General features: G+C 45.6%; 1 protein-coding gene across 8 annotated transcripts in view; it reads left to right on the top strand.

Annotated features, from left to right (window-relative positions):
- The window catches only part of LOC123741697 (RNA binding protein fox-1 homolog 3), a 385,849-nt gene that overhangs the window by 251,265 nt on the left and 118,815 nt on the right, over positions 1-15,769 (top strand). For 5 of the 8 annotated variants that reach the window (XM_082971476.1, XM_082971477.1, XM_082971473.1 and 2 more), the window contains one exon: positions 4,942-5,051. In XM_082971476.1, coding sequence (XP_082827602.1) covers positions 4,942-5,051 — 110 coding nt within the window. Of the gene's footprint in view, positions 1-4,941; positions 5,052-13,339; positions 14,000-15,769 lie in introns of those variants that run through there. The other 3 variants (XM_082971479.1, XM_082971480.1, XM_082971478.1) reach the window with 2 other exon arrangements.

Below are 15,769 nucleotides of genomic sequence, written 5' to 3'. Positions count from 1 at the left end.
TGAATACCTTCCTTCCTGCCTGCAGCCAGATATGGCTGGTGCTGGTGTTACAGCCTTATTCATCTCCATACTGGAAGTCAACAGGCCTCTGCTCTAATGGGGAATGATTAAAGAGTAGAGGAGCCAGTAGAACTCACTCAGCGAAAGTTCAGAAAGTGCAGCCAGTCCGTGACTGAACATGGCTCCATTCATAATGCACAAGGACAGGAGAGTAGAAAATTGGAGAGGATGTGAGAGGCGAGAAGAGGAGAGGGGAGAAGGGGTGAGAGGAGGGGAAAGGAGAGGAGGAGAGGAGAGGAGGGGAGAAGGGGAGAGAGGAGAGGAGAATGGGTGAGAGGGGAGGAGGGGATAGTAGAGCAGAGGAGGGGAGGACAGAGGAGGAGAGGGGAGAAGGGGTGAGAGGAGAGGAGAGGACGGGAGAGGAGAGTAGAGGAGAGGACGGGAGAGGAGAGGACTGTAGAGGACGGGAGAGGAGAAGAGAGTAGAGGACGGGAGAGGAGAGTAGAGGACCGGAGAGGAGAGGAGAGAAGAGGAGAGGACCGGAGAGGAGAGGAGAGGAGAGGAGAGGAGAGAAGGGGAGAGGACCGGAGAGGAGAGGAGAACAAAGGGGAAGGAAAAGAAAGGGAGAGGAGATGGCATTTACTGTAGCTGGAGCTATCTGAGGAGAACACTCTACTACTGGAGCCTCCCTCCCTCCGCTGGCCCTACCGCCTCAATATGACACAATAACTACATTAGCTCTGATCAAAGTTCATAGGCGCTATGCAAGCTACAGTATATGCAGCCTATATATCTGCCTTTATTCGTTTTTCTTTTTTATATGTTATGGTATTAAAATAATTGTTCACTTTGAATGTAATGACTCATCTATTAACAGGGCTGGTGTTATGAGAGGAGGAATACCTCAGGGACCTCGTTCTTTCTTCCTACTGCTGGGTTCCTGGAGGAGGGAGGGAGGGTGGCGGGAGGCCTGTGGTAGTTCAGTACGTTGGTGGGTTTCACTGTTAGGATCAGACCAGATCAGCCCTACAGCCTCAACAACAGGAGCAAACGTGGCAAATGTACATATCTTTGAAGAAAATGGGACCTCTGTGTTGAGCAGCTAAAATGTCAGGCAGAAAGAGAGAAAGAGATAGAAAGAGTCATACTGGCTGACTGACTGGCTGACTGGCTGGCTGGCTATTCCAGCTGCACTGATTTACAAGGTCTATCATCAAACTCTATGTCTACCATAGCGCCTCTGACTTTCATGGACAGGTTTTTCTTCTCCCTGGTTTGCAGCATTTTACATATGTGGCGGCGTATGTTGCACTCTCAGGAAACATTTGTTATGATTTAAGAGGACCCTGCAGCAGTGTTTACTGCACCTGTCACTATCTGATTATTTTATAGCCTGTGCATTGTTCTCTGGCATTTAATTAGTAATTACAAGGTAGCAATTTGCATTTTGTAATACTTATTTTATGTGATTGACATGAAAAAAGGAAAACATATTTGGTTTAAAATTCTCCAATGCATTGCTTTTGATCTGAATCCAACTGTATTATTTTGGAGCAATTGTGTAGTGTACAGAGTAGACAAGCCTATTTATCTCAGCGTCAACCTATTTTAATGTAGAATAGGGAAAGCACATTGGAGCAGGAATCTTCTTTCTTATTAAGTACTATTATCATTCTTTGAACATGTCCAGAGTAATACCATCATACGTCATTAACACAGGAGGACTCATTCCCCACATTTTTATGCATCCATGGGCATAGCTCAGGCAGAACATAATCCGGAATGAGAAGGCTCTGTGGACTACAGTTCAAACAGGATAAAGCAATGACAAATTCTGGACCTGAGGACTCACGGAGAGCACGGAAAAAAGAGATTAAGAGGAACACCATTGTTTACCTCCTCCAAGGTGCAGGGTACTTTGTTGTTTATAAATGTTGCTAGCTCTTATTGGTTACCTTGCAGGCTTTTGGAATGAGGAAGGGGGAAAAGACTTGAGGAAGGACTCAGGAGGGGGTTCGACACAACTTTAATAATGCGCGGCAGGGGCTAAATGAGCCATTCTGCGGTACTCTAAGGCATCTCTCCCCCACCCATCCCCCCTCACGGTATCATGCCCTGAATTATTAAAAGTGTTGTTTGCCCTTATTGCATTGCAGCAATGTGCCTTGTCGCTAGAAACAAGGAGCTCTGAGCTGCATCACTCTGGAGCTCTGTGCTCCAGCTCCCCTCCATCTGCATTGTCAGGGGAGCACATGTGAGAGCAGTGGCCAGGGAAGGACACACACACACACACACACACACACACACACACACACACACACACACACACACACACACACACACACACACACACACACACACACTCATAAGCAGATAAACACTGCACATTTGGTTCATTAAAAAAAATCTCACCCAACACCTAAATTATTGCAAACACTTTTGACAATAATTGACAGATACATTTTAGTTTTTTTTACTTCATTCAATGCTTTGTATTGTGCTACAAATGACTACCACTACACTGCATGCACTGCTTATGGTTTGCAGTGAGAGGTACACATTTTTTTTAGGTCCTCATTTGGTGAAGTAAGCTACATATGGCTGATGCTGCTTGTAGTCTGGCAGGGAAGTGTTGGGCTCCAAATCCCTCATGATGTCTTTCTGGTCTGTGTGACTCTGAGATGAAAGGGGGAGTCACATACCGATCCAGAGGAGGGTCACGCCAGGCACACTCAGTCGAAGAGACGGCATCACTCACTTAATAAAACAACACCCACCACCCCATCACCATCACATCACCATCACATGTGCCTTGTGATTTGGCCATTACGCTCTGTTAGAAGCTTCCTGCCAAATGCCCCGTTCTGATATGTAACAAAAACATATATAAAGATAGCGATGAAAAATGTAATATGAAGGTCTGGATAATAACATTGTGGAGACTGACACCAATGATGTAGAAAGGATACAGGCTGCTACCCCCCCCCCCCCCCCGCCTGCCTCTCTCCTACCCCCCCTCTCCTTCTCTACATTTTAATCACACAATTAATAATTAATCAGAGGTTGGCCTCAATAATGTTGAGTCTGCAGATAAGATAGAAGCACACAACTGCTGAGAGGAACTAACATAAAAAAGACATGGGCACCAAAAACAGAATATCAACTCTTTAACACAGACGGACCAATAACCACGTCACCAGATTAAAGAATGAACACATGTTATTAAATGGAAGAAATGCTCCACATGCTCTTTTTAAATAGTGGAACTATGAGCTGAAATCAAATGTTTTTTTAGCACCTTACTTTCTGGCTACATTTCAGAGGCAGTTACAGAGAAGAATGTGACAAACTGCCTCGAGCCATCCTCTGTTTATGAATATGTAGCTAGAGGGATACTGTATTGATTGATTGCTTGATTTTCCCCACGCTTTGAATTCCTCTGTAGTGAAGTGGTGTCAGAACTGAGGAGAGAGCTAACACTTAGTCACAGGACCACAATGTCGTCTTCTTTCTTCTCAGAGAAGTATAGCATCATCATCAGTATTTCCAATATGTCCACCCCATCCCCAGCACACTGTATTTAGGAAGAACATGACACTGTATCAGAGGATGATAGAAGCACTTGTGCTGCTACTCGCTGGGGAAGGCCCCTCTCTTAATTAGCAGTAGGAGCTCATTGACGCTGCTCCCGGCCTGCAGTGTATCTCTGTCTCTCTCTCTCTCTCTCCCTCCCTCCCTCCCTCCCTCCCTCACTCACTCACTCACTCACTCACTCACTCACTCACTCACTCACTCACTCACTCACTCACTCACTCACTCACTCACTCACTCACAGACACACACTTGCACACACGGTCTTGAAAAAGAATGGGTGAAAAAAAATGGTGTGAACCCTGGATGGCAACAGCAAAGCAATCACAGCGTAGCCATGCCCCCCACGCCTGGCCCATTAATAACAGTAATACACATACCGCGCCCTAGCCACCTCCACCGCCAGCCGCCGAGAGCACCACTGACACTTTAATGGCCATTTTTTACTTTTGTTTTTAAATAATGCATGTGTTGCTTGTCAGCACTGCTTCCAGTTTCCCCCACCTCCCCTTTGCAGCATTCCTTTGTGCAGAAATTACAATGGGGAACTGCGTTCATCATACTTGGGGACGTGTAGTAGTGTGTGTGAGTGTAAATCATATGTTGTGGGGACCTTAGTGTTAGTGTGTGGGCTGGCTCCTCAGCTGCTGCAGGGGCCTAACTAAAAGCGGTTCTCTCCTCTCCAGGCAGAAGCCATTCATACACAGCAGCCGTGTCACTGTGGCCAGGGCTGGAGGAGGAGGGCTGAGGGCTGGGCTTACGTCTCATACTGGGTTGCCAATGTTGTGGTCTGACTGTCCTCACATGGAGAGTGTGCTAATGGAGGTGGTAATGCGACTAAGGGGGGTGGAGGATGGAGGGAACGGGAGTTCGAGGGTCAAGGAGTTTGACTTCCTGTGTTGATGGAACAAGGACTAACCAGAGCTGTATGTAACATACCGTATGAGGCACAGTCATGAGTGGCTTTGTATGGACTTTCTCTGACAGATCTTTCCTTCAGCGCACCTCTGATCATTACACACTGATGTTATCACTGTAAGCATCTCATTAGGCTAGCTGGAGGCTCCATCATATGCAGTTGGAACACATGTACTTGTGCTATCGATTTCACAGCAGCTACGTTTCCCTGTTCATCATAAACCTCTGAAATCAATATTCATAACAATCAATGTGGTGCTCTCTATTATATTTCTTATTTCTTTCTTTTATTTCAATTCCTGTGGCTGTGCAATGATTTCCTATGATTTAATTTTCCATTCTTGCTAATAAAGCCTAGTACATTGCTGGAGTATAGTGTAGTCCATTTGAATGACTCTGTGTTTTCTCTCCTCCCTGTTTGTGTCCCTGTAGGAAACACGTTGTGTAAATCAGGAAGCATTGCTGTCTTCGGGAACGTGGTGTACAGTGGGCTGCTCAACGAGCACCTCTGGCATTTAGGAGTTCCCCTCTTCACGAGACTGGTAAGAGCAGCTCTGGCCCCTCACATCACACTTACTTCTCACACTTACCTCCATTTTGTAGTGAGCGCCTCACGTGGCTCCGTGGTGCAGCGGAGAATTGAGGTGGATGAATCTCTGCCTGCAGTCTCTTGTGGCTGGGTTTGATGCCCCTACTGTTGACATCTTGTTATCTGAAGTTGTTATATGTTCCACGATATGAAAGTCCTGCACAGTAAGTTTTAAGTCTAGGAATCCCCACCACATCTAAGCCATTTGTTGTATTTCATTCTTTTGAAAGGCTTTGGTTCCTCTAAAGGTTTGAGCTGAAGCTAAGAAAGCCCCATGTGGGTACAAGTGAAGACGTCAGCAAAGTCTTCTACATTCTTCTCTGGCCCTAGATACAGAGGTGAAGGCATATGTGGTTGTTTTTTCCTCTGCCTTTGAGGTTCTTATAGAGAGACAGTCTAGTTCCCTTTGGGAAAAGAGCATAACCAGCTAAATAATTCATGAAATGTAGTTTCATGCAGACAGCCTAAACGAAAATTACAAGATTATAATTAAGGGCTTGAGAGTACAAGTTGATACTTGGGTTAATTATGAATGATAAGCATTTACCCTTTCTGTCAAAAGGAAGTTTCATGTTGGTTTAGACTTGGATATAAATCGGCTGATGTCAGTTGGCATACAGGCTTTCAGTAATGTCACACAGGGATAACAAATGTTGACAAACTCAGGATGGGTAACTTGTTATATGTTATAAGTTAATTGATTTTCTGTTCAGTTTCAACGTTATTATGTATCTTTACATTTGGATAGATCTATCATGCAGTTAAGAACCATGACTGTATATGAATTGGCTTGTTTTTGTTACCAAAATGGCAGGAATCCAAAACTGTGGAAGTGAGGGATTCTAGAACCATCCTCATGAGAGAACTATGAACCAAATATTGTGTCTCCAGGGCAAACACAATGCTGGAGATCATTTTCTCTCCAAGTGTGTGTTTCCAACAGTTTGCTACACCACGTGTTCAATTGGCATCCTATTGTCTGTATGGGTGTGGTCCTATGTGGTCACCACAAGAAGTCAGCATGGTATGTAAAAGTTACAGCAAGAAATTAGGGTACATAAAAAGGGATGTTGTAGAAAAAAGTTTACAGTATAGAAATACGTTTCCTGCGACTTTGCTGTTAGGAATACCAAAATATGTCCTAAAAGTCAACTCAACGCACTCACAGTCACAAAACACATACACAACAATATAAACCAACACACACACACACACACACACACACACACACACACACACACACACACACACACACACACACACACACACACACACACACACACACACACACACACACACACACACACACACACACACAGAGAGAGAGCACAGTAAATGATTCAGAGCATGGTGGCGTGTGCTGAGCTGAAGCCTTTGAAGGAAGAGGAAGTGACAAAGACATCAAACAGCCTACCTGTCAGAGAGGTGGCTTTCACCTCCCTTTTAAAAGGGGTTTAATTCATTGAAAAGGTGTCTCTATTGTTCTTGGCTGATGGGGAGAAGGGGACAACACAACAGTTTCTCAGGGTCCACCAGTCACTGACAATAATACTGAGGCTTCAGACTTTCAAATATCACTAACCGGTCAGTATTTATCCTACAAAATCTACACAGTTTCAGAATTTCACTAAGTATACTTATGTTACATGTTTTACAATTGTAGTATTGTTGCATTTACAATACCAGAAACGATTTGGAAGGCTTGCTCTCCTCTCTCTCTCTTTCTTTCTCGCTCTCTCTCTCTCTCTTTCTCTTTCTCTCTCTCGCTCTCTCTCTCTCTCACACACTCACTCACACACACACACACACACACACATACTCAAATCAAATCAAAGTTTATTTGTCACATTGGCCGAATACAACAGGTGTAGACCTTACAGTGAAATGCTTACTTACAGGCTCTAACCAACAGTGCAATTTTTAAGTAAAACAAAAGGTATTAGGTGAACAATAGATAAGAAAAGAAATAAAAACAACAGTAAAAAAGAGAGTGAAAAATAACAGTAGCGAGGCTATATACAGTAGCGAGGCTATATACAGTAGCGAGGCTATATACAGTAGCGAGGCTATATACAGGCACCGGTTAGTTGGGCTGATTGAGGTAGTATGTACATGTGGGTATGGTTAAACTGACTATGCATATATGATGAACAGAGAGTAGCAGCAGCATAAAAGAGGGGTTGGCGGGTGGTGGGACACAATGCAGATACTCCGGGTAGCCAATGTGTGGGGGCACCGGTTAGTTGGGCTAATTGAGGTAGTATGTACATGGATGTATAGTTAAAGTGACTATGCATATATGATAAACAGAAAGTAGCAGCAGCGTAAAAGAGGGGTTGGGGGGGGGGGCACACAATGCAAATAGTCCGGGTAACCATTTGATTACCTGTTCAGGAGTCTTATGGCTTGGGGGTAAAAACTGTTGAGAAGCCTTTTGGTCCTAGACTTGGCGCTCCGGTACCGCTTGCCATGCGGTAGTAGAGAGAACAGTCTATGACTGGGGTGGCTGGGGTCTTTGACAAGTTTTAGGGCCTTCCTCTGACACCGTCTGGTGTAGAGGTCCTGGATGGCAAGCAGCTTAGTTCCAGTGATGTACTGGGCCGTACGCACTACCCTCTGTAGTGCCTTGCGGTCGGAGGCCGAGCAGTTGCCATACCAGGATGCTCTCAATGTTGCAGCTGTAGAACCTTTTGAGGATCTGAGGACCCATGCCAAATCTTTTTAGTTTCCTGAGGGGGAATAGGCTTTGTCGTGCCCTCTTCACGACTGTCTTGGTGTGTTTGGACCATTCTAGTTTGTTGGTGATGTGGACACCAAGGAATTTGAAGCTCTCAACCTGCTCCACTGCAGCCCGTCGATGAGAATGGGGGCGTGCTCGCACCTCCTTTTCCTGTAGTCCACAATCATCGCCTTTGTCTTGGTTACGTTGAGGGAGAGGTTGTTATTCTGGCACCACCCGGCCAGGTCTCTGACCTCCTCCCTATAGGCTGTCTCGTCATTGTCGGTGATCAGGCCTACTACTGTTGTGTCGTCTGCAAACTTAATGATGGTGTTGGAGTCGTGCCTGGCCACGCAGTCATGGGTGAACAGGGAGTACAGGAGGTTACTGAGCACGCACCCCTGAGGGGCTCCAGTGTTGAGGATCACTGTGCCAGATGTGTTGCTACCTACCCTCACCACCTGGGGGCAGCCCGTCAGGAAGTCCAGGATCCAGTTGCAGAGGGAGGTGGTTAGTCCCAGGATCCTTAGCTTAGTGATGAGCTTTGAGGGTACTATGGTGTTGAACGCTGAGCTGTAGTCAATGAATAGCATTCTCACGTAGGTGTTCCTTTTGTCCAGGTGGGAAAGGGCAGTAGGGAGTGCAATAGAGATTGCATCATCTGTGGATCTGTTTGGGTGGTATGCAAATTGGAGTGGGTCTAGGGTTTCTGGGATAATGGTGTTGATGTGAGCTATTACCAGCCTTTCAAAGCACTTCATGGCTACGGATGTGAGTGCTACACGTCTGTAGTCATTTAGGCAGGTTGCTTTGGTTTTCTTGGGCACAGAGACTATGGTGGTCTGCTTGAAACATGTTGGTATTACAGACTCAATCAGGGACATGTTGAAAATGTCAATGAAGACACCTGCCAGTTGGTCAGCACATGCCCGGAGCACACGTCCTGGTAATCCGTCAGGCCATCTGTTTAAAGGTCTTACGTCGGCTATGGAGAGCGTGATCACACAGTCGTCTGGAACAGCTGATGCTCTCATGCATGCCTTAGTGTTGCTTGCCTCGAAGCACGCATAGAAGTGATTTAGCTCGTCTGGTAGGCTCGTGTCACTGGGCAGCTCGCGGCTGTGCTTCCCTTTGTAGTCTGTAATAGTTTGCAAGCCCTGCCACATAAAACGAGCGTCGGAGCCAGTGTAGTACGATTCCATCTTAGCCCTGTATTGACGCTTTGCCTGTTTGATGGTTCGTTGGAGGGCATAGCAGGATTTCTTATAAGCTTCCGGGTTAGAGTCCGTCACCTTGAAAGCGGCAGCTCTACCCTTTAGCTTAGTGTGAATGTTGCCTGTAATCCATGGCTTCTGGTTGGGGTATGTACGTACAGTCACTGTGGGGATGACGTCCTCGATGCACTTATTGATAAAGCCAGTGACTGATGTGGTGTACTCCTCAATGCCATCTGAAGAATCCCGGTACATGTTCCAGTCTGTGATAGCAAAACAGTCTTGTAGTTTAGCATCTGCTTCATCTGACCACTTTTTCCATGAAACATAGGATATTACAGTTTTTGATGTCCCATTGGTAGGATATTCGTGATCGTACCTCGTCTAATTTATTGTCCAATGATTGCACGTTGGCGAGTAATATTGACGGTAACGGCAGCTTTCTCTCTCACCTTCTGTGGATCCTTACGAGGCACCCTGATCAGTGTTCTCTGTACCTGCATCTCTTCCTTTTGCCAATAACTGAGATGTTGGCCTTGTCGGCTGTTTGGAGTATATCCTGTGCGTCCTGCTTATTGAAGAAAAAATGTTAGTCTAATCCGAGGTGAGTGATCGCTGTCCTGATGTCCAGAAGCTCTTTTTTTGCCATAAGATACGGTTGCAGAAACATTATGTACAAAATAAGTTACAAATAACGTAAAAAAACACATAATAGACAATTGGTTAGGAGACCGTAAAACTGCTGCCATTTCTTCTGGTGCCATTTTACACACACGCACACGCACACGCACACACACACACACACACACACACACACACACACACAGGTAGGTAGGTAGGTAGGTAATGAAGATAATAGCCACCCTGTCGTGTAGCTTTTCTCCATGTCGTTCCTGCTGTCTGTTCTGGTGCTGCTTGTTGTGGCATTGACTTGACTGCAGTGCCTTGCTCTAAGGACAGAGGAACAGTGTGGACCACTTGTTCATTACAAGGTGTGTTGTGTTGTATTGTGTTGCCGTTCACACTGTGACAGCAAGGTGTGGCAGGCAGTGTACAGTACGGTACTCACTGTGCCTGCCTCTCACACAGACTGACACACCAGGTCTGGCCCCGGAGTGATATCAGCATCACACACAGGGGCCCAGGCCCCTCCTCGGTCTCACACAACCCCTAATTACTGTTGCTGAACACTGCCAAGATGTCACGTGAACACTGCGTTATTAACATCAGACTATACAATACAGTCTGTGTGTGTTGCTGTGTTTGGTGTACTCAATGTATGTGTACTGTATGTGTTTGTTTGATGTTGGGTATTTTCTTTCTTTCATTTTCAAAGACTAGTTCATATATTGGGATTGACAATATGTTTTGCTGCAATTAGAAAGTAGAGCACCCACTGACGTTTTTCAGAGAATTTCAGGTGATGTCACTTTTAAAGTATATTTCCTTAAAATCCTTCTTTGTGCGGTGGCCTATTTCCCCAGCGCTAAAACCTTTGAGGATGTTTCCACCTGTTCAGAAGTCTTAGTTATGAGTCTGATCCTCCTCATATAGAAATAGCAATATCTACCTGTGAATAAAGTACATCTGTGGATCCTTACCAGCTGTTCTTGTAACACTTTAAAGTGAAGTGTCATTAGAGACAGTCCTTCTACGAGACACAGGATGGAGAATCCTTTCTTCCTGTCTTTGGGTCAACCAGCACAAAGCCCATTAGCTGAAGCAGCTGAGACCAGCCACCATAGACTAATTGAGAAATGGGGATGGGGCTGGGGTGAGAGAACCATGTCTAGTATATACCAAGACCCTTAAGACCCCGTGCTCAAGGCAGGGGCCTGGGCTAAGTGCTCAGGGGACCATAGCTCAATGCTCTCACTGTAAAGATGAGAAGAACAGGGCATGGTCCAACAGCAGATATGGGTATATTCCTGCTAACAAGCACTAGGATTACCATGAAATATTAAAGGAAAACTCCACTCAAAAACTATCTTTGGGTATTTTTTCATTTGTCCGCTGTTGATACAGTCCCACATTATTTTGCATGTCAGCAGTCAAGTGTTCAAGATATTGGACTTTCAAGAAGCAAAGTGTCACTTGCCACATCATCATGATGATCCGTTTTTGCATCATCTGTAGCAACAGTGGACTAATGAAAAAAATACCAAAAGTCAATTGGGTGGATTTTTCCTTTAAAAGGGGGGAGATCCTGAGCTGAGCTGAGGGTGGCCATTTTAGAGCTGAATAAAGTGCATTTAAGTCCTTTACTTCCTCCTTTCTCTCTGAAAGCTTTAGGCTCTTGGCTCCATAATGGACATCTGAGTCCCCTGGGGGAGTCTAGACGTTGGTGGGAAATCTAAATGGGCGGGAAAGCCACTAGCATCCTGGTAAACACTATATAGGATGGAAAAATGGAGCTGGTGAGAGAATAGAAGTAGGAGAGTAGGAGGAGAAAAACAACATGTCTCGGCCCAGACGCTCCATCTTCTTCCCAATTCCCTTTCTGTTTCCATTTTCATGGGTAATTGAGGGCTGGAGATCCCTGGAAAGGAGACATGGGGATTATTTGATGCTAAAATGCCTTCAAATTCTCATCTTATTTTCTCCATTCTACCTTTTTTCTAATCCCTAAAACCCCAAGTGCCCCGCGTATTAGCTTCAGTCCGTGATGCACTCTCTCTCCCCCTCTGCCTGTCTCTTTCCCCCTCCTCCTTCCCTCCATCTTTCTCTCTGTCTCTCCTTTTGCTCCCTCCCTTTCTCTCTTCGCTCCTTCTCTCTCTCTCCTTCCCCTCAGTTATTTATGAGGAGGACTTGAAATAGACTTCAGTATTTGATAAAAGCGTGATCCTTAATCCGAGTTGCCTGAGAAGTGCATTTCATTTTTATTTCCCATCAGAGATTGATGGAGGAGTGGGGGCGCTTACCCACCGTGATTGCTAATGTAAATCCATTGAGTCTGGTGGACATGTAAAAAAGATATGGATGACTTGTATGTTAATGCCCACAATAATAGATTGTGTGTACACAGTGGTGGAGAGACTCTCTTGTGATCTAGCAATAACAAAAAAACAAAGTAGTGAGAAATGCATTACTTATGCATGAGCTATATTTGACAGAATATTTGGAGTTCCTAAAATAACCGTCTGGTGTTTTACATTTCAACGATCAATTCCTCATTTTTAAAAGAAAACAAAAGGGGTAAGAAAAAAAACTGCTGATAAATTTAAGATGACAGTAACGCCATATGAACGAGGCCCCTTGTGTACGCAATTCGCTCAGAGCCAGCTGCAAACTGCAAATTTAACTCAGCCTCCTTATGTGGCAATTACTGATGGGTAACATAACCTGAATATATCTCTTCTGTTCATTACCACAATGTTCTCTATGGCTGGCAAATGTTCTTTAGGATCCTACAACAAATTAGCTCATCCCCCAGGACGTATTTTATTGGATGATCCAGCAGTGGAGGAAGCCGCAGAAACACTCCAGCTCTCCGCAGTCTGCCCTGGTTGCCACAGGGTTAATATTAAAAGCGTTAGCGCCCAGTCGTGTATTGATGATATGTTTAGAAATTTGCTGAGGCAGGCTCATTGTTACAATGCTGTCTAAAAGATAGGCGAGCCTCCTCCCTCCCTTCCCTCCCCTTAACAGCCGCCAGATGGAGAACACACAAAAGCGTGTCTCTCGGCACCCACACCCACCGCACAGCAGAGCTTCGTTCTCACCCCTAACCAAACTCTTCTTTCATATGCCATACCTACTGCATATGACTACCAACTACAATTTGGTCCATCTGAACCCCCTTCGTTTTTCTTGACCACTCTATTTCTGGTTGATCCTATAGCTGAAACAAGATAGACACACACACACACACACACACACACACACACACACACACACACACACACACACACACACACACACACACACACACACACACACACACACACACACACACACAACCTTTGCAGAAAAGTAGAAAAGAGTGAGAATAAGCTGGTGCTCCTAGTTCCCCTTGGCATACTTTCAGTACATTCAGTCTTTATTGGTGCTCCCTGCAGTGTTTTCTCTCTGCTCCTCGTACAGCTGAAGCTGCCATAACTTAAGTACATCGTCTCAGTCAGTCAGAAAGTGAAAAGAGGAGAGTGATCTTCTCACTCCCGCCTCAGATAGCCCGCCACCATCAATAGCATCATCATCAACAGAAAACCCTCTTCCCTCCCCCCCACCCTGCCGCTCTCTCCATCACCAGCCCCCCACCAACCCCCACCACCTCCATCCCCCACCCTGGGATGCTGAATTTTACAGTACCGTCTGTGAGATCCCGATTTGTTCGGCGCGCAGCACAGCACTCCTCTATGCAGAGGAACACGGCTCCAGTGGAGGAATGCTGGAGGCAGCTGTCAGGCGCAGGCTGCTCCCGCTGTAGTTGAGGCTCCGCGCTGTACTGACTGATTCCACATTCACCAATAACAGACAGCACCAGCCAAAGAGTGAGAGAAAATCGAGTGGGAGAGGGAGTAGAGAGAGAGCAAGGGAGAGAGGGAGCGAGAGAGAGCAGGATAGAGAGAGAGAGAGAGAGAGAGAGAGAGAGAGAGAGAGAGAGAAAGTGAGTGGCGTGGAGAGGCAAGAGTATCAAAAGAAAAAGGTTAGAACACCTCCCAAGCTTTCCTCTCTCTCTGTCTGCTTCTTCTCTGTGAGGCTGAAAGAAGAGGAAAAAGGCGGCTTTTGAAAATTGAAGGGCAGAGGAAGAAGAGAAGAGGGGAAAGCTAGTCGAGCCCCATTGAACAGTTGAGAGGGAGGGCTGCCCCAGTGGAAGAGGGACCAGTAAAGCACTTGTTCCAAACGGTCGGACTCGCCTCTCTTCCTGACGCTCAAACTGGCTGGACTTGTCCCACTGCTCAACCCCACACTCTCCGCTGTGCCTGCACCCTCACCTGTCCCACATCCGAAATGATGATGTATTTTTGGGTGAGTACTGTACCACAGAGAGTTGCTCTCTTTTTGTTGACCATTGTGTTGCCTCGAACTGCAGAGGGAGGTAGAGTGTGTGTGAATGCTCAGAGATGCGTTGGTGTGTGTGTGTGTGTGTGTGTGTGTGTGTGTGTGTGTGTGTGTGTGTGTGTGTGTGTGTGTGTGTGTGTGTGTGTGTGTGTGTGTGTGTGTGTGTGATTTCATTAGTGCAGTTTTGTCGCAGTTGGTCGCATTGTGTTTGCACACATCTACAATTGTTCCGTTTCCCTCCTGTTGTGGTCGGGGTGTGTGTCACACCTCCCAAACGCATGAACAGAGCTGATGGTTATTCAACTTTCATGTGTTGTTTTATTGATGGGAGAGCACTGGGTTGTTCAACCATATTCTATACAAGCCTGCCACTTCCCTCCCTTTTCAACCTCCTCACCAAAGATTTATTTAACTGGATGTTATTTTCACCTTACCATATTTCTCCCTCCTGCAGACATAGTTAACAATTAAACCAACCGGCATGTATGGACCATGTTAAGCTATATCTGTTTGTTTTGACCAGTTCCTCAAACTGTTGCTGCTACACTTTCGTGGGCCACATTTTGGATTCACTGTTTATGGATATCTTCTTTGAATGTATTTTAAAGGGTTTTTATTTCCCATTTTATCACCCATAGGGTAGTCCTTTTTATTCCACTCCAAAATATTTTGACCATAAATAAGTCGTGTAAAACATACAGTAGGAGTGTGTACACTGCTTTATCCAGAGGTGCTAATTCATTGTGTATGAGATCATTGGTAATTAGTCAGATCAGTTGTGTCTGCTGTGTGGTTTTCCATTCCCTCCCCACCACAACAATCCCCACTCATTACCCTCTGCTATTCCTCCCTTCTACATTGAGATGTCTACAGTAATGCAGATTGCAGCTCTTTGAAATCCATATTAATTTACAGACGTACATTTTTTCACTACCATCCGTACCAAGACACAGTAAACTTAAGGATTGGGAAAAAATGCAGCAATTTTTGGCATTCTGATCATAAAGCAAATTTTTGGCATTCTGATCATAAAGCTATTGAACTGTAGTGGAATTTGGGTTGCGTCTGTTGCATAGCAGGAACGCAGGGTGTGCTTGTGGCTATCGATGGTCAGTTTTGGATTTCAGTGAGGGGAGAATCGGCTGTGGAGGAAGCTACTCGACTCTACCAGCCTCCAGTTCAGTCCATTCTGAGCCTCAGAATTATTTGTTATTTTCCATTAAAGCAACAGCCGAGTGTATGAATAATACAGAATGTTATATATCAAAAACATGACATATAGTAGAGCCCTAGCGGCTCCCCTACTCCCTCTATAGTACTGCAGTTTAGGCAGAGTACAACTGTCCGACACAGGCCTACCCAGCAGTCAAAGCAATTAAGTGTTCCTGTGAGGTGCTACGTGCTAACAGGGGTTTGATGCTAATTGGGAAAGGCATCTCCATGTCTTTGAGCGAGCAGACCTCTTTGAAGGTGTGTGTGTGCCACGGAGCTCCCTCGCTCAATCTAGCCTGACTACCCCTCCTCTTTCATCGCCACATCTCAGCCATTCCCTTCCTGTGCCACACAGCTGCATGCTGGGAGAAGTTGCGGCTGGGGCATGGACAGTGTGGCACAGAGGGGGCCTGGCTGTCACTCCTGGAATCTTTATCTAACCCAGTTAATCTGGGAGAAGATTTACACGATGCTGTGGTGTGTGTTGTTGTCGCCCAGCATTTAGTTACTGTGGCAGGGGAGGGA

This window comes from Salmo salar, chromosome 03, assembly GCF_965601325.2.
Source record: "Salmo salar chromosome 03, fSalSal1, whole genome shotgun sequence".
In the NCBI taxonomy this organism is placed as follows: Eukaryota; Metazoa; Chordata; class Actinopteri; order Salmoniformes; family Salmonidae; genus Salmo; species Salmo salar.
The sequence above is the reverse complement of the archived record's forward strand: the minus strand, read 5'-3'. Positions and strand labels throughout refer to the sequence as shown.